This window comes from Oenanthe melanoleuca, chromosome 3 (genome assembly GCF_029582105.1).
Source record: "Oenanthe melanoleuca isolate GR-GAL-2019-014 chromosome 3, OMel1.0, whole genome shotgun sequence".
Taxonomy (NCBI): domain Eukaryota; kingdom Metazoa; phylum Chordata; class Aves; order Passeriformes; family Muscicapidae; genus Oenanthe; species Oenanthe melanoleuca.
This window is the reverse complement of record NC_079336.1, coordinates 62,077,207-62,100,743: the sequence shown is the minus strand read 5'-3', so window position 1 is coordinate 62,100,743 and position 23,537 is coordinate 62,077,207. Positions and strand designations below refer to the sequence as shown.

Genomic DNA, 23,537 nt, shown 5'->3' with positions numbered 1-23,537 from the left:
TCTTTTCAGGAAAGAGAAAGGCTGTACCTGAAACAGGAACATTTCTAACCAAGAAATTAAGTTTTCTCTATTGCTTTATCATAAAATCTGCCTCTTCTTTTTTCTGTTCAGCAATTAATCTTGTAAAAATTGTTATTATTTGTACTTTTATTTTTTCTTTTTCACAGTGCAGAATAGCCACCACTAATTCATCCTTGTAACTGACACAGCCAGAGCCAAGTTTTCCTGAAAATCAGCACTGCATCCACAAAATCAGCAAAATTTATTGTATGTTCAAAGATGGTTGTAATAAGCACATAAGCAGAATTACACTATTTGTATGCAAAGATGTGGGTTTCCAAGGGCAGCATTTTACCAAGACAGCATTACAGGTGAAATGTACCTTCAAACATGCACACGTTTTTACTAATTTGTACCTTAATGAAGAATAGCAATGAGTGTTTACTTCATAAAACATCTGAACCTGGCAGTACCACTCCTTAATGAACAGTTCTAGAAAGTGTGGTATGTTTTGCATTTACAATTTTATTGTGGTAGCACTCAAAAAATAAAATGTACTTACTTGCATTTCCTAGAAATTCCCCACAGACAAGGCTTCCCTCCGTAACTCTTGAACTGTCACATTTCTGTGTTTCTACGATGCTCACATGTAAATGATGTAAATCATTTGTATGATGTAAATAATTTGTGTGATGTAAATCATGTGTGATGCCAGATCACCTTATGTGGGTGTATAATAAAATATCCTGACATATTTCACCTTTTATTTCATATTACAATGAAGGCCCACCATGAGTTGTTATCCCTTTCTTGAGTGTTTATCCTTTAACTCATCTGTATCATCGCATGATATATCTGGACTGAAAGTTTAGAATAATTTTTCAGGTCAGATTGTTTGGAACAGGGTGGCTGGGAACAACTACATTTACCTGTGTTAGAATTTGACCAGCATGCTCTGACAAACACTATTTAAAAATGCGTTGGTCAGTGCTTGAGTTATACTTCCCACACATATATTATATTAAATATAATGATACCACTCTGCCAAAAAACCCACAAAACCCAAACAACAGAGCCATGCCCCAGCAAATTAAATACCTCAATGTGTACAACAACTGCTCCATGCGTCCTGCCAAGTGAAACAAAAGCATAAGATCAGTCTGAAAATCCTGCATGCTCCTTCTGCTTAACTTCTAGCTTAAGCCCTGGCACAGTTTAGGGTACAGCCAGCACGAGGGACCATTCCCCCAGAGGTGGGGATCACCTTCCCACCACCCTCCAGGGCTGGCCAGGGACACCTCAGCAGGCTGGACACCCGCAGACATTCCACACCCCAGCACACGCAGAACCACACTGACTTTCACCTCGTGAGAAGCACTCTGACAGTTGACATGCAGCCTTTGAAGGGCCTGGGACTGGCAAAAAAAGGAAAACAAACCTACACAAAAAATAACCTAAATGACAAACAACAAAATCACCATCCGAGGGCGACAAAGCTGGAGGTGCCTGTTGCCCCTGCCCGAGGCTCCACCACCGAGGCTGTGGCTGAGTGTGTGTATATATATGCATGTATCTGTATATACACATATGTGTGTGTGCATATATATATGTATATATAAATGCTTGTATATGTGTTTATGTGTCTATGTATTTGTGTATATGTGCACACCTGTGTATGTATATGTATACATATATGTATACATATTTAGACACATATGTATATATACACACATATATTACATATATCTATACATGCATATATCTGTGTATATATACGTGTATATATATACACACGTGTATAAATGCTTGTATATGTGTTTATGTAGCTATGTGTTTATATATATGTGTATACATAAACATATACATATATATATACAGATATATTATACATACCTATATATGCAGACATTTATATACACGCATTATATGAGTGTGTGTGTATATATATACATATATATATATATATATATATATATATATACACATATAGATATACACACACACGAACAGAAACTCTTTATAAAAAGCGGTATTTAAAGCTAGCTCACAGCTGAAGTACCGGCGGCTGCCGGATCCTCCCGCGGCCCGCAGCTCCTCCCCCGGCCCGCACTGCCCCGGGACACCCCACGGGCTGCGGGCGCCGCCGTCCGCCGGCTCGGGCGCCGCTCCCGCCCCCCGGGCGCCTCCCGCCGGTCCCGGCTCCGCGCGGCCGTGCCCGTGCCGGGACACCGCGCGGGCCTGCCCCGCCTCGGGACGGCGCTCCCGATAAAAAAACGGCAGTTACCAGGAGTGGGGTTCGAACCCACGCGGACATGCGTCCATTGGATCTTAAGTCCAACGCCTTAACCACTCGGCCATCCTGGTGCAGATACCGGGACGGCTCGCAGCCGCTCCTACATTCACGGCCGCGCTCCCGCCCGCCCCCCGAGCCGCCCGCGACCCCGGGGTGCCCCTCACGCCGCCCTCCCCGCGCCGCCGCCGCGCCCTCCCGCCTTTATTCCCAGCGCGGGGCCGCGGAGCGCACGGGCGGCGCGCGCGGGCGGCCTCTCCCGGCGGCGGGAAGCGGGCGGGAAGCGGGCGGGCAGGGCCCGGCGGGGAGCGCTGCCAGGGACCCGGACCGGGACCGAGCAGAGCCAAGCCGGACCCGCCGCCGCCACCTTCCCCCCGCCGCCGGGCGCCGGGCCCGGAGCGGAAGGGGGAGGCGGGGGAGGTGCGCGGCGCTGGCACGGGCCCGCCCCTGGGGGAGAGCGGGGCGGGCGGCGCCGGGCCGGGGGCAGCGGGGTGCGAGGGCAGCGGGCAGCGCGGGTGCGGCACTGCGGGCTCTGGGCTGCGCGGGCCCATCCCCTCAGAGCAGGGGCCGTGCTGCCCGCGGGCTCCTCCGGCGTGAGGGGTTGTGCCGATAAGGCACCGGCACTTTATTATTTCCGTCCAAGTGTTTCCTGGAATGTAGCTTCTCTCGCTCGTAGAAGGAAAACCGAAACCAACAATGCGCAAAGCTATCAACTATGCTTAATTAGGCGGGAAAATATGGCGGGGGAAAGATCGCCACTATATGCCGGGTCTACGGAAGCACCTATGGCAATATTCCCGGTGTCTGCCTGCCCTGGGACCTCCCCCTTCCTCCGCGCATCAGGGGGGAAATGGGAAAGTGTCGCTTCGCTGGCTTTGCCTCTGGCAGTGGCTCCCACTCTCGCCGCTGTTTCCCAGCGGAGAACCTGGCCATCCTGCACGGCACCACACTGGCACCTGTGCGGTGTGAGGAAATCCCGCCCAGCACAGCTGAGGACGCGGCCTGTGCCGCCGCCAGCACACGAGGGGGAGGCGGGGGCCGCCTGCTTCCCAGAGCAGAACGGGAGCACACTGCCTGCCCGGGTGTGTGCTGGACACCCCGGCTGCCCCTGCCCCTCCGCAAGGGGCTGCGGCTCCCATTCGCGGCCGCGGGTGGTGCCTGACTCTGCTCTTAGTGCTCAGAGAGCCCCGGGACACCAGGCATGCTGGTGAGGGAAGATACTCTCGCGTGCCATGCAAGGGAATTGTTAACGTTTTGCATACGTGTTGTTCACACGCGGGAGCTCATGGATAAAGGAGCAGCTCTTCCAGTGGAACTTGCCAAGCTGTATCATTGCCTTGAAGTGAGTGGCATGCCATAGTTCTCTATTCAGTAGGGTTGTGCCTTTCAGCAAAGTATTGAGTAGAGAAACGCCGTTAGTTAGGTTTTTTCCTTTTCTGTTCACATCTGACACTATTTCTAAGAAACACAGTAAAATGTTACTTTTCTTGTTCAGACTTGCTGCCCTAACAATGTATGCACGATGAGGCGTGATGGTAAAGCTGTCTTCTGCTGGCTCTTACTTGCTTTGGCTCAGCCATTATGAAGACACTACATAATATGCTAAAAATGTGGAGGAAGATAGATCTGCTGTTGCCTTCTTACATATTATAGAAACAAACAGCACAGCTCCATGAGAAAATCCCATTGCATTGGAAATTTATTAACCAGAATCACCACATACAGTATCTATTAAATTACTGTTTCCTGCCTTCATTGTATCTGTGATACTGTCCTAGAGACAGAAGCAGAACCCCATGTAGGGCTTTCCTTCTTCAAATCGATTTCAAATAACTACCACGTTTCAAAAATCTAGAGAACATGTTTTGTTTTCAAGAAATAATAACAATAGAGCTTGGGCTATGCATTCAAAACATCCTTAATGCAGGTTAGATAAGCAAAGCAGCAGTTTAGCATAGCTACTCAGTTCAGCCTCCAGAAAAAAATGGTATTTGGATCTTAAGAGCTATCGCTTTACTTCAAGAAATTTCTCCCAAGACATGTGCCAGAGATACCTGATCATGTGTGCAAGAGTGTCCACAGTCTAGTCCTTCATTTTGAGGAAGCATTTGTCCCACCGACATTTCTCTAAAATGAAACCCATGATTCCAAACAAAGACAAAAAAAAAAAAAAAAAGGCCCTTAAGATGAAATGAAGACTGACATGCATATCCATTACATACTAAACATTATATTTTGTAATAGGGGAATTTTTTTGTCTCTTATGTGTATGCTGTGCTGTCTTACACTTTTTGGAAAGAGCAAAGTGCCCCTGGTTTCCAGTTCTTCTTTGTCCTCCTCAGAAAGAACTGGTTGGTGGATGGTTGGTGGTGTGGATTGTGGAGCTTTAGTTTCAGTAGGAAACAAAACCAAAGTAACAGCTAAAAGCTAAAACTTCCCCTGTCAGATTTTAACTTCTTCACACCTCAAACCCAGTTTAAGAGTTTGCCATATGAGGGAAGAGGGGGAAAAAACCCTACTGACCCATAGAATGTGCTACACACATCTGCTTAGAAGTTGTGCTATCTTTCAGAAGCAAAAGGCAGCTTTCCTCAGAAGATGTCCATTCTTCAGCTTCTGTTATTAGCATGCTGACATATTATCAAGCAACTTTTATCATCTTCTTCCACTCATCCTGTGTGGCATGAGTACTTGTAGCTATGGTGTGGTCAGGGCTTTTTTTCAAAAGTCTGTTTAACTGTGATTAGGCAAGTTCATGGGCTGGCTAAATTTGAGTTCTTACACAACTGAAGGGTAGAAAAACCCCCAAAGTATTAAGCAATGGACATATTTGCAAGGAAGAGAATGATAGAACAATTGCTCCAGTTACTGGAAGTCATTTTTAAGTGTCTCTTAACTCATGATGCATCTTAAAAATAGTTTTAAAAGGTATCAGATTGGTTTTTGACTAATTCTCTTTTTTTTTTTTTTTCCCCACAGCAACAGCTCTAAGCCAACAGAGAAGGTCTACAACTGGCCTTTCTTTCCGCTCTCTTTCCCTGTGCCTCAAATCAAGCTAAAGATTTGAATGCTAGTTTTGCATATCTACTAGTGAAATCATCAAGGTCTCTCAGAACTGCCAGAATAATTTTTTTTTTTTTTACTAGAGAATCATCTTGAAATGCATGAAACTCATTTATCTTGGGTTTTTTAGGGAAAAAACAATAGCAAGTTTGTCTCAATATGCAACATATTTAATTTACCATGGCAAAAAATATTAGGAGGGCTTTTTTTTCTAGGCCTTGCTTAATCTCTTTTTACCAACTCATAATTTAGTCCAGCAACTTTTAAACTAAACTTTGACAATGCAAAAAAACTCTTCAGAGCTGCAGATTCTATGTACAACACACTGCACTTTCAGTTTTTCTTATTAAATATTTTATTCCATTTGTACATGCAAAAAAGAAACCAGCACAAAAAACCATGTACATATTTTTTATCAAAAACATTGGCAAGTGTTAGGAATATGCATGTGAAAGGAATTACATGATTTCATTCTGTATTGGCTCATCCCCACATCCTGACTCTTAGAAGTTTAGGGTATTTCTCTATAAATGCACAGTTCCACTGACTTAATGGCAGTACCTACAGAGTAAACAACTTTGTCTTCTTGAGTAGCACCAAAGCCACTGGCTGTGGTCTCAGCTCATCACCCTCCTTCCTCCCACTTCAAGTCTGAACACCTTGTCTGAAGAGAGGTCCTCAGACAAGAATAACACTGATATCACCAGTATACCACTGAATATCAAAATATCTTATAGTCAGGAGACTGGTGTTCCTCACTCTTCCATGTTATCAGAGACAGGTGCTACAGCAAAAGGGACACTCAGTTTCTGAGAAGACTTATCCCTTTAGTTTCTATTTCTGTAAAAAAGCCTGTCTGGCTAAAATTGTTTCCCAGTAAGATATGAAAACTTGGTAGTTGGATTTATTTTGCTGTTTTTTTATATTAATACAAATAGTAGGAAATGTTTGGGGTATTTTTTTTTTCACATATAAAATCAGAGTGCAAAAGGTAAGAAGGGAGAAGTTTCACTGCGACTGGCGCAGGAAGATGTACATCTATGTACATCTGAGGAAAACTCCCAAATACAAAATATTTGAAATGCTGAAATATATTTATTAAAATCAGTACAAATAAGACCATCAGTTAAAAAAAAATAATTTCTGAAAAAATGTCCTGCATTATTTCAAAGGATAGCAATAGATCACAGTGTATCAGGAAGCCACCTAGAAATACAGTTGGAAAACCTCCAGAAGCAGGAGCTATGATCAATCACCAGATTTTGTGAATATGTTTCAGTGACAGTGCTCAGTGCTTACCAGGGCTGCACATTTTTTATTTGCTTGCAATACTCCAAACCTACTGGTTTGCCCTTGTGGAAGAGCAGACTCCCATTACACAAAAGGAGACTTTCCTTTTGAGCTTGAAAAAACCACTGAAATGACATGAAACTGTTTTCTTTCTTCTTCAGGTATACTGAAGAAATAGATCTATTTGCTTTTCCAGGTGGAGATTTCCCAACAATTGGAGAAAAGTAAAAATTTCTGTACACCAGTAAAACTGCATATTAAAAAAATATATTCCTTCATCTTATTTAAAATAGATATTAAAAAAAACCCCATATTTGGTCAATGCTTATAAAAAATAAAAGTGTGCTGACCGACCAAACATTCCACTAAAACTGCTTCTATGTATGTGCCAGTACAGGAGATCCTAAAATGCTTTCTCAGCCCCACAGCTGTTGTCTTCTTGTGGGTGTTCTGCAGAAGGCCACTACATGTTTCTCCTCTGGCTGAAGTGTTAGTTGGCAGAAAAATGCATCAGAACGTGAAAGCATGGCATGGAAACTGAAATTCCAGAGTGGCTCAAGTTAGAAGTGAGTGAGATGCCTCAGTGTTAGCAGTGCTTTTAGCCACCTTGAGAGAGTTGGGCACTCAAAATGGAAAAAAGCAGTCACTTGCACACAAATAGACCAACACATGCATTTTATCATTTAAGGTGCAGCCACTTCTGTTAAGATTCCAGACAGCTGGAAATCAATTTGAAAGAGAAACTAGTTCTGTGTCCTGCTCCAGGCTCAGTATTTTGTTAAATTTTCATCAGACAGGCTCCAAACTAGTTAAAACTGAAACCTCCTGATTCTGTGGTGTACTGTGTCATCCCAGGCAATAAGGCCTCACCGCCTGCAGCCTCACTTTGACAAATAAGAATAAAGTTGCCTTTTGAAAGTATTCATCTTCCCTAGGACAAGTTACTCATTCTTCTTTCTTGCCTATATGAAACAAGTATCACTGTAGAGATATTGCACCTCTAGTTACAGTAACAGCACCTTTCAATAAAAATTAGATTAAAAATAGTTTTATCGACATTTCTAGGAGTTCATAAATAGAAAAAGCCTTCAGCACATTTAATAAAAAGGCAATGAACAAAACCAACTGCAAAATATCCCCCGTTTCTAGGGCTTGACATTAGAGAAAATCTCAGGAAAGAACACATGATTTTGAAGGCATTCAAGTCAGTCTGTGATAGCTCCAGTGGGACCATCACCTTCTGCAACATGATAAGCAGCAGCAGAGGATTGTTCTGAGAGGATGTTTTCTCCTGTATTCCAAAGCTTTTTTCACTTGGTCTTTAGCATCTCCTACATAGTCCTCAACATTTTGCATATTTATCTCAATAACATCAAAGGTGTCTGCCTGTTCCTCCACCAGCAGGGCCACCTGCAGAAAGAGCTCATGAACTTCCTTAATGCGACCTTCCAACTTCACCAGCTCCTTGTGTCGCGTCTCTATCTCATTCAAGGCTGCGCGAGCTCCCTTAACATCCGACAAGAGATTCTCGGAGAAGACATCCCACTTGCCTTGCTCTATCATCTCCTCAATCTGGTGTCCAGAAACATCTTTGCCCATGATCTCCAGCTGCCGCTGAATTCGAATCTTGCAGTTCTCCCGCTGGTTCATCTCTGTTGCATTGTAATCAAACATAGCGTCCTGAAATGTGTGCATGAGGTCAACGTAATGGTTCTTCGCCACCCTGGCAATGACAGACATGGCTCCATATTTTGTTATGGCATCTTCACAGAAATCTCTCATTATCTGCAGTTTCCTGTGGATGCTTTCTCCACGGCTCTTAATGTCTCTGGCAATACAATTAGTATCTCGTTTGATGCTACTAAGCCGGCGCATGGAGGTAAGGAAGCGGGTGTTTTGCTTTCTGAGACGGTTGACATCTGCTTTTAGGTGGTCATTTTCTGTCCGTATGGTCTGGATGTCCTTATGAAGAATTTCCAAGGCATAGTCCGTCTCATAAAGGAGAATATCCTGGGGTGAATTTTCATCATCATCACTATCAGAAAACTGTTGGTTGTGTAACCTGGCGAATTCACGCAGCTCGCTTAAACGGTCTTTCATCCTGCCTGTAAAACAGGAACAGGAGGAATGAGTTTGAAGTTACTAAAATATTGGTTAAAAAAGTTGAAAATTTGCAACTAATAGCTACATCACGGTGATAATTAAATCATAGATAACAAACTTAACTTATCAAAGATAACCCAAAATACCAGATTTTAAATTTGTTTGCAGTATTTTATACAGTGATGGATATCACATCCAAAACTCTGCTAGAACACTGTTCTAGAAAGTACTAAGGTTAGAAACAAAAACTGTAGGAAAGAAGTCAACAAATTCTGAAGACAAATCAAAAAGAATAGTAGGACAGTCCCAAACTCCCCACAAAATGCCAGTCTTTTACTTGGAGAGGAAAACCAGATAGGAAGGTTTCAGCTATCAGGAACTATAGACATGTTAATAACCAAACACTTTCCATTACTGCTCACTAGAGAACTCTCCTCTAGATCCTGATCCTTCATTAAATCAACTGCCCAAAATGTCACAGGGCTTTCCTCATTCTAAGTTTGCTTTTCCTGGGAGAATACTAAGAAACAGAAATGGCATTTAGCAATACAGTTGGGAAAGAAAAGTTTCAAAAAATGGTATGGAAAGCATCAAGATGGGGGGGGGGGAATGAAAAAAGAGAAAAAGGAAAAAAGGAAAGAAAAAAGGAAAAAAAAAAAAAGAAAAGAAAAAATAAAAAAAAAGAAAAAAAGAAAAAGTAACTTTAGTGTCTCCCGATGCGATCATTGACCCTGGAGTATCAGACATCAAGAATTAGGGGTGTGGAGCATCTCTCTTATGAAGAGACACTGCAGGACCTATTTATTCTAGAGAAGAGAAGACTGGGAGAGGATCTGATCAATGCATATAAATATGTCCAAGACAGGTGCCAAGAGGATGGTGGCAGACTCTTTTCAGTGGTACCCAGCAACAGGACAAAGAAAAATGTCCTTAAACTAAGACACAAAAGTTTCATCTCAGCATAAGGAAAAACTTCTGTACATTGAGGGTGGCAGAGGCTGCCCAGGCAGGTCATGGAGTCTCCCTCTCTGGAGGGAGACCCACTGGACACATTCTTGTGTCACCTGATTCAGGTTACCCTATCTTGGCAGAGATTTCGACTAAATGATCTCTAAGGTCTCTTCCAAGCCTACAAATTTTGTGATTCTGTGCTTTGTGCTTACCATCCCTTAAACTTAAGAAAAATTAAATTTCATCAGCCTTCTATAGAGAGCATAGTAACAACTGGCTCAACAATGATTTTGCTTTCTGTTTGTGTTTTCTTTGTCAAGCCATCACTGAGTAAAGCTCCTGTGTAATAAATTCATAATTTTGTAAGAGTAAATCTACCCTTCCTTCCCCAGGAAGAAATGTGGAAGCAAATGCATAGTAATTCACAACATGAAAATACGAATGCTGTAGTAAATTCATGTGTATACTAATTCTGCAGCATCTCTAAAAATACTGCTTTTTTCTTTCTTTTAATACAACAGGAAAGGTTAAAAAGTCAAACATTAAAAGAAGAGTAAGGAGCTGTCAAGTGTGGCCTTGGATTGCACCACAATGTTGCCTGCACACAGGAAGATCATGCAATTAAACACTGGCCTGTGCACTATCACTTCCACCAAGCCTCTGCTTACAGTCTATATGTACTGAATATAAGTTCATGCTGTCTCATTGACTATGCTGCTACTGTTAATTTCCTCGGGGATTTCCCCTGCAAAATCTTTGTAAAGTTACATAAACTCTGACCAGTTTTTTGGGGAAAGGCAGATCTAACAGCCCCACAATTCAGGTTTCAGCCCAGAGTCATTAAGGACAATAGTGATAGACTCTTGGTAATTTATGATGATGGAGACCCTTCAAGCACAGTTCTTTGTACCTGGAATATTCAGAAGTCAGCCCCTTCTGCCTTCAGTCACTGCTGCAAGCCTCGAGTACTTTGCTGAGTAAGATCACGAAGGAGCAAGCTGGACATCAGAGAATGAACACATGGATCAAGGCCACTTGTGAAGAGCTCCTCTCCAGTGACATGGACAGCATCACACACGATCTCCGTGATCCAACAGATCCAGTGGACTCTAGTTGCAGGCGGAACAGAGGGATCAAGTTGCAGTTGAACTTACAATCTTCACCCTGGGTTTTCCCAGCTTCCCAATACTTAGTTCTAAAAGCCTACATTATTTGTATCGAGGTACCAAAATTTACATTTAAGGTGCTCAACATTAGTATCTTTTAACTCTGCATTGAGGACCTGTACCTGTCTGGGATATGTCTCCACAGTTAAAGTGACTTTTGTCCTAACAAATGGATGCCATCTACTTGAACCTGACTTCAGAGTCCTACAAAATGAGGGACTTTTTGGCACTTTCTTTCATTCTCACCAAGTCCTGTCTTTTACACTCTGTTTCTAAAGTGCATCACCTAGTCTGCTTCCCACTTCATCTTCACATTTTCAAGATGCCCTTCCTTATCTACACACAGTACCAAGACAGGATGAAAGGACAGTAACTTTATGCCTGTATTTCAGCATTGTATTAGACCACAAACACCACTAATTACAGAGGACACTTGTTCAGCTTTATGCTGAACATGCTCAAGTACTCCATAGGTCAGAATTTGCAGTATTTGGCTAAAGAGATTTGTGAGGTTCAAGAAAATGTTTAGATTCCAGCTTTCTTGAGCACCTTTTGCTCAAGGAACACAGTAAATTTATTTGTAGTATTTGGAAACTGTTGCTTTGAGAAACTCACAATTTGGCAGAATTTCAGGATTTTTTACATAAAGAAAAACAGTAGGCTGGAATGTAGCATCACTACAGAGGTATTTTCCTATTCAAATTCTTATTTCAAACAAGGGGGAACCAGATCTTCCCAAGAGAGGACAATAACTTCCAAGCATTCCTTGGATGGTGTCAGGGACAGAACTGACACTAAAGAGCTGAAATAAATAAGCAGAGGAGCAAGGGGGAACAGCAATTTGAAATATTTCAACTTAATAAATCATGGTTTAGAAAAGTTGGCCTCCTTTATCAGATGCTGTTGTTACTCAGCAAAGTTTGCATCTACGTACACATTGATTGCATTGCTTGTAATTGGAACAGCAATATATTAATACAGGGTACATTATTGGTAGTTAGGGATAGCCTCAGACCTCAGTTTGTAAAATGAGCATCAGTCTCTTGCTTCATACAGTGCCCAGTGCAGCAACAGAAGTTGGGCTCTCAGGGAAGCAGCTCTGCAGGTCCTCAGTGTGCTGAACGGGCATAAACAGCAACATGGAGCAGCAAAAGTTGAGGAAGGAAAGGGACCCCTCCTGTCTGACCCTTGAGAAACCACACCTGGAGTGTTACTCACCAGACACACTGGGATGAGCTCAGGTGAGGCCACAGAGGTGGTCAGAGGTGCTGGAGCACTTGACATATGAAGAGGCTGAGAGAGCTGGGAATGTTCAGCCTGAGAAACAGGAAGCTCAAGGGAGATCTTGTTGCCATCACTAACTGCTTAATGCAAGGCTAGACCCTTCATGGAAATGTACATACAGCAATAGCACAAGATGCAACTGACCTAAGTGGAAACAAGAGAAGAGCCAGCCAGATACAAAATGGGGGGGTGGGGGGGAAGATGGTGGGGAGAGGGAAGGAAAAAGAGGAAAACTCCAAACCTTTAGAAATTATGGAAAAAGTGCCTAGAAAAGTTTTGGAATCAGCATCCTTAAAGAAATTTAAAACTCTACTTGATATGGCCTTCAGCAACCTAAACTGCCTGTGTGCATTTTGAGCAGGCCTGGGTTTGACAATGTCCAAATGTCTCTGGTAATCAGCCTTAGATAAAAACTTTGCTAATTTGACCATGAACATTAAATATATTCAACTACTCGCACAAGTCTATAAAAGAGACATCTAACACATTAGAACATCAAGACAGCAACTACTCTGGAGTAACAGCTGCAATTGCCTTAATTCTAAGAGTATGAGGTTTAATAGATTAGCTGTCAGTTTTGTTTTATTTTAAAATGTTACATATGTTCAAACTGGAACATGTACTTCCACATTTGTATTTATGGTAAATCTGTCCTTGTAAATATGAAGCTGCTTCTGTAGTCCATCATGATGTGTACACCCAAACACACACACAGGAAACACAGGCCAGGTGACAAATGCAGAGGTAACAACTTTGAAGGCAGATACCCAGCAAGGACGGTCACCTGAGGGCATGCTCACTGCTCGTCTTTTCACATTACTGTGCTACTTACTGGTATTAATCACTGCAGTGACAAGCTTTCCCATGATGCATGAGAAACATGCAAATTGTCCTGTTGCAATAAGACTGCAGCCCCAGACAACTGTGTATGACATGGGATTTCAGACAAGAAAGAAAATCCACTCTGATAATCAAAAACTATGCATATGCATACACCCCCTTTCTGTCAGCCCCACATACATACAAAAGGGAGTCCTACAAACATTGCCTAACATTGCTCATGTTCTGTTAACTATGCAGAAATGATCTAAGGATAAAAAGTTACTTCTATAGAAACAAGTGAATTGCACACTTATGTTTATTTCAGTGTTAACATTTGTATATCCACACTCAATCTCCATATGGGCAATTCACTTAAGAGCTGGGCTCAATGATCCTTGTGTGTTCCTTCCAGCTCAGAATATTCTGTGATTCTGTGATCAGAGTTTCGGGATAAATGGTGAAATGATGGAGCAGTTTCAGCACAGCATCCATATTTCATGGCCACCTGCTAGGAAGTAAGGCAGTGTAAAAAATTTTTTTTACAGCATTCATAAATGGCAGCTGCTACTTAATACCATCTTGTGGCTTACCAAAAGTCTAGTCAGTAATCTTTTCAGTCTTGAGTAGAGCCTTACAAGATGAAGCTTTTACTTCAGTTGTTTGAGGAACAACAGGTATTTCAAAACAAGTTGGTTAAAAATAATTTCTGTCAGTAGTTCTTCTCGGCCTTGGAAGGTAAAAGGAACCCACATGGTTCATCCTGGCTCTGAATGGCATGTGATTTTGATCACATGACACACAATAGATGTGATCCAAAAAACAAGTGGTGAGCAATTAGGAAATAACCTGCTCTTAGGCAAAATTACTTCATAGCTAAGTGTGAGTCAGCACATGTCAGTAACTTCCCATATGGCTTGTAGAGCATGTAGTATTGATGGAAATCTACTCAGATGGACTCGCTGAATTGAACACACTGCATTCCAAGGCAAATCAAGTGCTGCTGTAGCACTACAATGCAAGTCATGCATAGGTTAAAAAAAAATTAAATTTAATGGAAGCCTTTTGTTTAAGAGTTGGAGTTCAGATTTAATAATTTTCTAGGAACTATCTGTTTTGTAAACAATTGTCTTAGATCAGAATTAATATTTTTGCTTGGTATCTGTTGTCTAATAAAAGATTTGACAATATTAACTTGGGAAAACGACTTTTTTTGAACAGCAGGTTTTCCTCTTTCCAGAAGAGTTATTGAGAGTATTAGCAGAGTACAAATTCCCTGTCTTCCCAACCATGCCCATCACAAGAGGCACAGTAGGCTTGAATTTTTCAAATTACTCAACTTTTATTCTCTCTTCTCCTCTGTAAGAGCCTGAAACAAACAAACAAAAAGTTATAACCTAGTAATTAGGACAGTTTGTCTTCTCAAGCTGTTTTAAGATCACATATGTGATCATGTACTAACTCCAATATTAACAACTATGACAGGGATCAGCAGTTCAAAATCTTTTTATGGCCTCACTGAAAAAAAGTTATTCTGTCTGGAATTTCTTGGATTTCACAATGTTTGAAAATAGACAAAATGTATTCAGGAATTAAAAGTCCAGCAGTTAACATCGAATGCCAGCTATAAAGCTACAGAAATCCATCATGAAGTTGCTAGTGTATCTGAAGACTACACTGCCCAGCTCATGTGCTCATCAAAGCCTGTGTACAGCAGAACACCACCTTTATACTTTCCATCACCCTAGAGGCAAATATCTGCAGTTGCAAATATCTCAAGGTATTTTTTCCCAAAAGCTTGCATGAAGTGTCAATTTCTCTGTTTATACCAGGACAAGTTATTTATTACAGGCTGATATATTCAGAGAAGTAGGGATGACTCCATTTTTTGCAGGCCACTTCTGCACCTGGCAGAATCTCCAAGCCTCCTGTGGTTCCTTTCCTATCATAATGGCTAAGAAAAACCTAGGGGGGAGGAAATTAATTGACATTGTCACCTCTAATTCAAAGAAATGCAATAATTGCTAGAATACCGATAGCTTTGGAGGTTCTTCTTTGACTTCTCTCAGTTTCTTTACCAGTATTCAATCTCTCAATTTTTGCATGACAACCTATTATAAATTCAAGGATCTGGGGTGCATCTAATACTTCTCAGATGTACTGAATACAGTTAACCATCCTGGTGTTTTCTGTAGACTGGTTATCAGCTTTCCCAGACAGTAGCATCAAAACTAGGAGATGCTGCTGGTGTGCATTAAATGCACTATAATATGCCATTTTCCACATATTTATGATAAGACTGAGAAAAAAATCTGATGTTTTAACTTGGTATTACTCAGTAGCCATGAGAGTAAACATTATTCCTGCATTGGAGAGGTCAGTCTGTCCTTGTCTTGGCTTGACTGCTACTATTTACTAGGCTGTCTAAATTTTCACTGGAGAGCTATGGATCACCACTGACAAATTTTCAATAGTGGATAGATAAAATGGATTCATGGTATCTCCTCTTGGCATTTTCCTCACAAGTCATGCAAGTGAGCAATTGTAACCAGATTTGTTATTGGTTGGGTGGGGTGGGGAGCAGTTGTAACAGAACTGTAGACAAAAAAATTTCTCATCTTCACTGGTTTGCAACACCAAGGTAAAATTGGCCTAGATGGAGACAAGGGGAGTGTGAACTATACCTCCAAGGCTTGGCAAATGGTTAAGACAGATCCATACCACTAACATAAACAGTGAGACAGCCATCCATACATTTCTTGGCAATTACTACAGCTCAGCATCATTACAGGTCACTGTGCAGGGCAAGCAGCCAACACATTCACAGGCAGGGCTGGCACTGGGCACCATGAATATATACATTATCCAATTAATCACTTCAGCTTCCCTGGAACTCATTGGCTCAGCGAAATAGCTGTGTACATACCACATTCTTATAACTACTACTGCTAGCACACAGTGTATTTATAAGTGATTAAGACATTGTGTTGGTATGTAAATAGAAACATGAGGTTGCATGTGATCATCAGTCAGAAGCAACAGGTTCTATGACGTTTTTAAACTAGCACAACTGCATTATTTTTTGAAAAGCACATATATTCAAGGCTTGTGATAAAGTGTTACAATCTAAGACTAAGTACTCTTGACTTTTAAAAAATTCCTTTAAGGTTAAATACAGAGTGTTTTCTTGGTATTTGGTCATGTGGGCTAGTACACATGAGGCTTAGTTTGTGATCCTATTGCAAAATCTACACAACTGTATCAGACTAGTTCCAGACAGGAAATAACCCCTACAGCCACACATATATCCTTGTGATATAGCCCCTATATCCACAGCCTCAGCCCAAGGATGTGTCAGGCTTTATGGCAGTTACACTACTTAGCAGTCCATGGGTGTTTACAGGCCCATTCAAAACCCCAGTGAAGTTTAGAGAAGATAGAGATGTAATTAGGGACAAACCTTATTGAGCTTTTGATATCCCCAAGCAAGCATTATTCTTGCTTTCAATCATAAGTGAGTTTCACTACCACAAACACAGCACAGAGAAAAGGCATAGCAGGAAAAGCTGGAGCATGCAGTAATTCCTTGACTTTTGTGAACATGAGCTTGTTGAGAATAATCCTGGCAATTAATGGGTTAACTGCCATAGCAGATTAGGCAAAAGCTGCACACATGATAAGCCTTCTGAAGTCAAGATATGTGACACCGTTCTCTCTGATAAAACTACATAAAACTCACCTAGATGTAAGTGCCAAGCACTGTGTGAGAGCTCTTGCTGATTGTGTAGAGTGTCTTGATATCTCACCTAGCCTACCAAGGCAGAGATAAAAACCAAATTGCTTTGCTCCCCTCATGTGGAGTTCCCTCACCAGGAACCAACCCTAGACTGCTCCCTGGGAATGATGTTCCTCGCCAGAGTTGGTTCATGGCCACATCTCAGGGAATAACCCAAAATGCAAGTGTAACCAAAATGGCTTCACTGCAAAAAAGTGGTAACCCCAGATTTGGCACTGAGATGGGTTTACTGGATCAAGTTAACATTGCCCAGTAATTTCTGCACCATGCTTTGTCATCCTTGAACTACAGGGATGACCAGAGTAAAAGAAAATTGATGGGCCAGATAAAAGATGATAGAAAGTATATCTGGTCCAGCACCTTCATATTTGACACAACAGTTGTCTTCTCACCATCAGAATTGGTTTTGAACATACTAGCATTAGGATGGGTATCTGTCACACTCAGAGGTTATCCATATTTTCCATTAGTGACTTGGAGGGTGGAACCAAACATGAGCTATACAGTCTCCAGGTGACACTGCAATGGAAGGGAGTAGAAGCAAGCATTTGGTGGGGGCAGGGGAAGAGAAATAATGAGAATTTAAGGTAATCTTGATAGTAAGACAAGAATTAACAAAAAAAAATCAATATAGACAAGCCTAGCACATTTAGATAAAATATAAATTAGGAAACACCTAGTTTGGCAGCAGGAAAGCTGATTGCAAGCCACAAAACAAGTTCACAATATACTGCCATTGTAAAAAAAACCAAAACCCTATGTCTTATATGAGAGATGGCTTGGGAAGGACTGGTTTTACTCTGTTTGGCATAGATAAGACCTCAGTTGGAAAAGAACATCCTGAAACAGTTATCACATTAGAAAAGTCAAAGGGAACATATTTGGCATTGTCTCCAAACAGTTCAGAAAATAGTGGAGAAAGAGGAGCTGAAGGAATTATCATTTAATTCAGAAGACCAGGGAGAAAGAGACAGTACTCCAATACATAAAAGGAGTTTTCTGTGAAATGTGAGTCAGTTTGATCCCTGTGTTGACCTTGGAAACATGCAGAGTAATCCATTTCTTTCACTAGGCCTATGTTGAACTGCCTGTGACTTGCTGAAAGTTGGACCATTTCTCTGTGGAAGCACTGTGGGACCTTCTTCCTTGATGGAAAGAGAGAAGATACAGAAACCCCTCTCAGGCCTGGTTTAGGTGCGCAGCTACAGTGCACCAAATGGATAAAGCAATGTCTTACAGCCCCACAGTGGCCCTGCATTCCCAGGATTTGTTCAGTGCCCTCACCCCAGTGCCACTGTGTGTCCAGCACAACCTGTCTGTTCACACAGTGCTGTCTGTGCTGGGGAGAAATTTAGGTGACTCTTTTCACTCAGCTGATTCTCTTCCTTCTGTGTTATTTATGCACCAGTGGCAAATATCATTGCTCCTTCTGAAGCAGGTCTTGGTTACTGTTAGTGTTAGTATAGTGAAAGATGTCAGGCATAGAATCAAATCCCACAGCACCCAAATTCTCCAGGACTGATAGAGTTGCAGTTGCATTCCACAGCATCACATTTTATCTGCAGTGCCCAGAAGATACTACATTTTACTTATTTTAATGTCTCAAGAGATCTTCTGTACCATGCTTACTTTCTTCATGGAGATTTCTTTCAACAACAGAGTTTAACTCACAGTTTTAGCCTCAGTTAAAATGCCAGATAACATACAACTGAACATGCAATTTAGTTTTCAGAGCAGTGGGCATACAAGGCAGTAAGAGAAAAAGGTACAAGAAAAAGTTCATTGGAGGAGCTGGACATCTAAACCATCCTTTCCTAATGATGACATTTATTTTGTTAATCTGTAGACCTCTAGTCTGTCTTGTATAAAAAAAAAATTAAAAATTATGGTTATCTTGTAGTCTCACCATTACTTAAATAGTGAGTATCAGCACTGGTAAGAAAACATCATAATTCAAATCGTATTCTCATCCTAAAAAGTCATATATTGCTAATCTGATACCTGACAGCTTAAAAGAGAGTTGCTGAAATACCATCTAAAGAACAGGAGCAAGAAGTGCAAGTGTCAGTTTTTGGCCAGTGCTGTTCTTCTAGTCATTTCCTTTCTCAGTATCACAGAGTGACATGTAGTTATCTCAGACATACACACGGGCCAGTTCTTCTTGGTAGGAAGGAAATGAGTATCAATTGAATAGGAAGCAATCAAAGAACACTAACTTTTGCACCCTCTTCCAGATCTGGCCATGATGACACTCAAGAAGGCAAAGCTATTATATTTTGCATATAAACCAAATTTTCTACAAAATCTGCTGTGGAGCTATTAATAACCATGTATGAGCACTATGAATAAAATGCTAATACTCGCTAATACTAAACAAGGCAGTGGAAATGCAGACATCCGTAGTGACTGGGTGAGAAGACACATATTTGAAAGTGCCTATGTTTTTCTCTCATCCTGTGAAAACCCAGCCATCTCTTTTGCATTCCATGAGGAGCAGGGACCCAAAATGCCAGTCCGCATTTCCTATCATCTCTCCTGCCTCCGGACTTCAGATTTCGCCACTCGACTCGAAAGGGGCAGTTCTGCTTTTAGGCAAGACCGAGGTGCCGGGAGCCCCGCACGCCCCGGGCCCCTCCGCCTCTCCGGCTGGGCAGGCTGCGAGCACCGGGCACGCCCGGACATCCCGGGACAGCTCCGGCGCTGCCCTCCCTCCGGGACCTCCAGCTGATGCTCAGGAGAGCTCGGGAACACGGCTGTGCCCGGGATGAAGAAACCAAACCCTGCCCAGCCCCCGAGGAAAGCGCTGTCTCGGCTGGTACTTACCCGGTCAGCCGGGCCCGTGTCGCTCCGCCCGCGCCGCTCCCGAGATGCGGAAGCCTTTCCCGAGGTGCTGATGCCTTTCCCGAGATGCCGGTGCCTCTCCCCGAGATGCCGATGCCTTTCCCGAGGTACCGATGCCGTTCCCCAGGTGCCGATGCCTTTCCCGAGGTGCCGATGCCTTTCCCGAGGTGCCGGCGCGGTTCCCGAGGTGCCGGCGCGGTTCCCGAGGTGCCGATGCCTTTCCCGAGGTGCCGGCGCTGTTCCCGAGGTGCCGGCGCGGTTCCCGAGGTGCCGGTGCCGTTCCCGAGGTGCCGGTGCGGTTCCCGAGGTGCCGGTGCCGTTCCCGAGGTGCCGGTGCGGTTCCCGAGGTGCCGGCGCGGTTCCCGAGGTGCCGATGCCTTTCCCGAGGTGCCGGTGCGGTTCCGGAGGTGCCGGCGCGGTTCCCGAGGTGCCGATGCCTTTCCCGAGGTGCCGGTGCGGTTCCCGAGATGCCGATGCCTTTCCCGAGGTGCCGGCGCGGTTCCGGAGGTGCCGGCGCGGTTCCCGAGGTGCCGATGCCTTTCCCGAGGTGCCGGTGCGGTTCCCGAGATGCCGATGCCTTTCCCGAGGTGCCGGCGCGGTTCCGGAGGTGCCGGCGCGGTTCCCGAGGTGCCGAAGCCTTTCCCGAGGTGCCGGCGCCGTTCCCGAGGTGCCGATGCCTTTCCCGAGGTGCCGATGCCTTTCCCGAGGTGCCGGCGCCGTTCCCGAGGTGCCGATGCCTTTCCCGAGGCGCCGGCGCGGTTCCCGAGGTGCCGGCGCTGTTCCCGAGATGCCGGTGCGGTTCCCGAGGTGCCGATGCCTTTCCCGAGATGCCGGTGCGGTTCCCGAGGTGCCGATGCCTTTCCCGAGGTGCCGATGCCTTTCCCGAGATGCCGGTGCGGTTCCCGAGGTGCCGATGCCTTTCCCGAGATGCCGGTGCGGTTCCCGAGATGCCGGTGCGGTTCCCGAGGTGCCGGCGCGGTTCCCGAGGTGCCGATGCCTTTCCCGAGGTGCCGATACCTTTCCCGAGATGCCGGTGCGGTTCCCGAGGTGCCGGCGCGGTTCCCGAGGTGCCGATGCCTTTCCCGAGGTGCCGGTGCCGCCGCAGCGCCCGCGCCGTCGAGGCGAGCGCTCGCCCTGCGGAGGGCCCCGCCCCTGCGGCCGGCGCGCCCGCCCATTGGCTGCGAGGGCTGATTGGCATGCGGGCGCCCCGCCCCGCCCCGCCCCGCCCCGCCCCTCCATCCCGGCCCTGGGACGGTGCCCGGCTCCCGGCGCTGCCCCGCGGGGAAAGCCCGCCCCGTGGGTGCCGGGAAGCGTGGGCGCGGTGAGCTGGCCCGTTTCTTCGCCATCGTCCCCGTGGACCTCCCTTGACCTTTCTTGTCCTCGCCACCCCGCAGGCAAGCGGGGGCTTTCCGACTCTGTGACTGTAATTCAAATTGCCGCTGCTTAGTGTGGGGAAGATGCGCTCTTCGCTTCATGCTTCAGTGCGGGGGTCAAATTAAGTCCTTTTTTGCGTCGTGACTTCCTGAGGAAAAAACCCCAACAACTTCCCCATCCTTCTAACTGAAGAAAAAACCTAACAGAACTTTAGTGTCACAATTTGTTTCTACACGTAATCATACACATTAATTAACCACACAAGTAGTTACAGAGGTTATTCAAGTCTCTCTGAGACGGGAAGTTTTCGCTTTTCTTGAAAATCTAGGACATATACTTTTTTCTCCTTTTCATCACAAAACTTGAATATAATCTGAATCTGAAAATTTTAAAATATACAAGTTACTTTTTTGTTGGTGCCAAGAAGTAGCTGAAAGAGTAGTCATCAGTTATAAAGGTCCAAAACTTTGTACATTGCATCAATACCACCCTGGGTGACTGAAAACAAATTCTGTCGTGATGGAGACAATTGCAGAGATGCAGGAAGCTTCCTCCCTCCTTATTTTCTATGCTGTTTTTGTGTCAGGAAAAAAAGATATAAGTAAAAGGAAAATATGTGAGGTTTTATGGTTAAAAGTCAGTTAAAATTATATCTGACAGAAAGGCTCTTTTATCTTGAGAAATCCAGGACTGCAATGGGCACTTGGCTGGAATTTTTCTCTCAGACCTTGATGCTGGAGACAAATTTAGGTGTGTGGGTCTCACCAGTTCCCTAAAACTACCTGAAGGCACTGAATTGTGAGTGGGTTTTCTCATCCAGGCTGCTGCTTTGTGAGAGCAGCTGCAGCATCCCCACACGTGGGCAGGAGGTTTTCTCCTTGCCACTGGACCGCAGAAAGCAAATGGGCCTTTAGTGTTGTTTGGTGATGTTAATGCGAGCGGAGCTGAAAACAGAGCGGGGTGTTAATGTAGTGTCATGGGTAATCAGAGGCACAGGCTGCTTGGCGTGGCATGGAACAACCATTACAAATTAACCTGCAATTGTTGCAGCACAGGCAAAGCTATGGGTGCGTTGATTGATGTGCCTGATGGTCCTGTCAAGAGCAAAGTGCCCATCTAGAAACATCTGCTGTCTTCCCTATAATTCATGTGGAGGATATGGAAGACCAAAGAGATAACTGTCAAGTCTCCCCTGCTTTGGGAGAGACTTCAGTAAAAAATTCAGTAGCTGAGTAGCAGGCAAGGTAGCAGTATTGTTAAAATATTCGTCTTCCAAGAAACGAATGGAGACTGAGAGATATTTCTTATTTCTACAAATTTTGCCACCTAAAAAAGCACGCTAATTAAGCTACACAAATAGATAGCTAAAATAAAATCCCCATTGCCAAGTATCCCCATTGCCTTAAGTTCTTGAGTGTATTACTTTGCTAGATCTTACAAAAGGTGCTCATTTGCATGGTGTTATGAGAAACAAAACCAGATGAGTCATATGAAAAGATTGTTGTGTCATCATATGCACCAAAGACACTCGTTTTGGGTTATTATTCTCATTTCAATCTCTTCTGAAATTACATGGACAGTGTAGATTGATAATGGAAATGATTAGACAGAGGAAAGTGATTTTCCGAAATAAGAGAGAAAGAATTTTCATTCTTGTAATTTTATTCTCCTGTGAGTCCTGAACAGCATTACATACCAAGGTACAAAAGTAACATTGTAAATTTTTTCACTTTCTGCTATCTCTTATAGTAAGAGAAACACTTTGTAGTTTACCAGTGAAAGTAAATACTCAATTTACATAGATAAAGGCAGAACTCATTAGTACTGGGATCACGGATGGCAATAAATTTCTAAAGCATTTTGGGCAATATAAATGTAAGATACATCTGCAGACAGTAAGCCTCTCTTTCAGTTCTTTTTTCTTTTTCCTGAAGAGCTGTTGCTTTTTTTTTTCCCCCCCTTAAAGATTTCTAGTCCTGGCCTAGGTCTTGAGTGATTGCTTTGAATGAGCCAGGTTTTGCTTCCAGTTCTCTCACCTCTAGAAAGAGGACAGGCACAATTACTTTCAGTTCTCATAAATGTGTAGTGAAAAGTAATATATAAACAAATTGGACTCTCAGGTATGTTAAAATGCCGTGAGAATGTGTCATATTTCAAGGACAATTCACTGCATGAGGGAGACCCACCATCTTTCTGCTCTGGTGTGTGACCATGCTTCTAAAGACATTTCCAATCAGGAAACTGAGTTTCTTCCAAAGCCCAAGAAATCAGAAATTATGTGGACATGTAGATTTCTATTTGCTGCCACTTACGAACATCTCAGCCTGGGTAATGTCAATTTTTGGGAACAGCAGTTTCACCAGGCAACTTACGTTCAGGTGCATACAGACCCTGTTTTTCTGGAGCTTACCCGTCTCTATAAAAGCAGTTTGTAGCCATAACATCTGTACTAGTTTCAGTATGAAGTTATAGTAATGTCAATCTACAATAATTGACACTGGTGAAACTTTTAGCTATAAACAGAGCAAATTGCTACCAGTTCAGTTGTGTATCCTAGAGC

At 43.5% G+C, this 23,537-nt stretch overlaps 2 protein-coding genes and 1 non-coding gene across 3 annotated transcripts; all 3 read right to left on the bottom strand.

The window, feature by feature from the left end:
* Positions 1-2,281: 2,281 nt before the first annotated feature.
* On the bottom strand, positions 2,282-2,364 carry TRNAL-UAA (transfer RNA leucine (anticodon UAA)). Its single transcript has one exon. It is a non-coding gene; the product is annotated as a tRNA-Leu (tRNA).
* Positions 2,365-5,684: 3,320 nt separating this feature from the next.
* On the bottom strand, positions 5,685-21,078 carry LOC130250852 (skin secretory protein xP2-like). Its single transcript, XM_056486964.1, has 3 exons — positions 19,586-21,078; positions 10,608-10,806; positions 5,685-8,748 (listed from the first exon to the last, which is right to left on the bottom strand). The coding sequence occupies exons 1-2, from the start codon at positions 21,076-21,078 to the stop codon at positions 10,644-10,646; spliced, it is 1,656 nt and encodes a 551-aa protein (XP_056342939.1). The 3' UTR covers positions 5,685-8,748; positions 10,608-10,643.
* STX11 (syntaxin 11) lies at positions 7,877-8,743 on the bottom strand. Its single transcript, XM_056486966.1, has one exon. The coding sequence runs from the start codon at positions 8,741-8,743 to the stop codon at positions 7,877-7,879; it is 867 nt and encodes a 288-aa protein (XP_056342941.1).
* Positions 21,079-23,537: the final 2,459 nt, after the last annotated feature.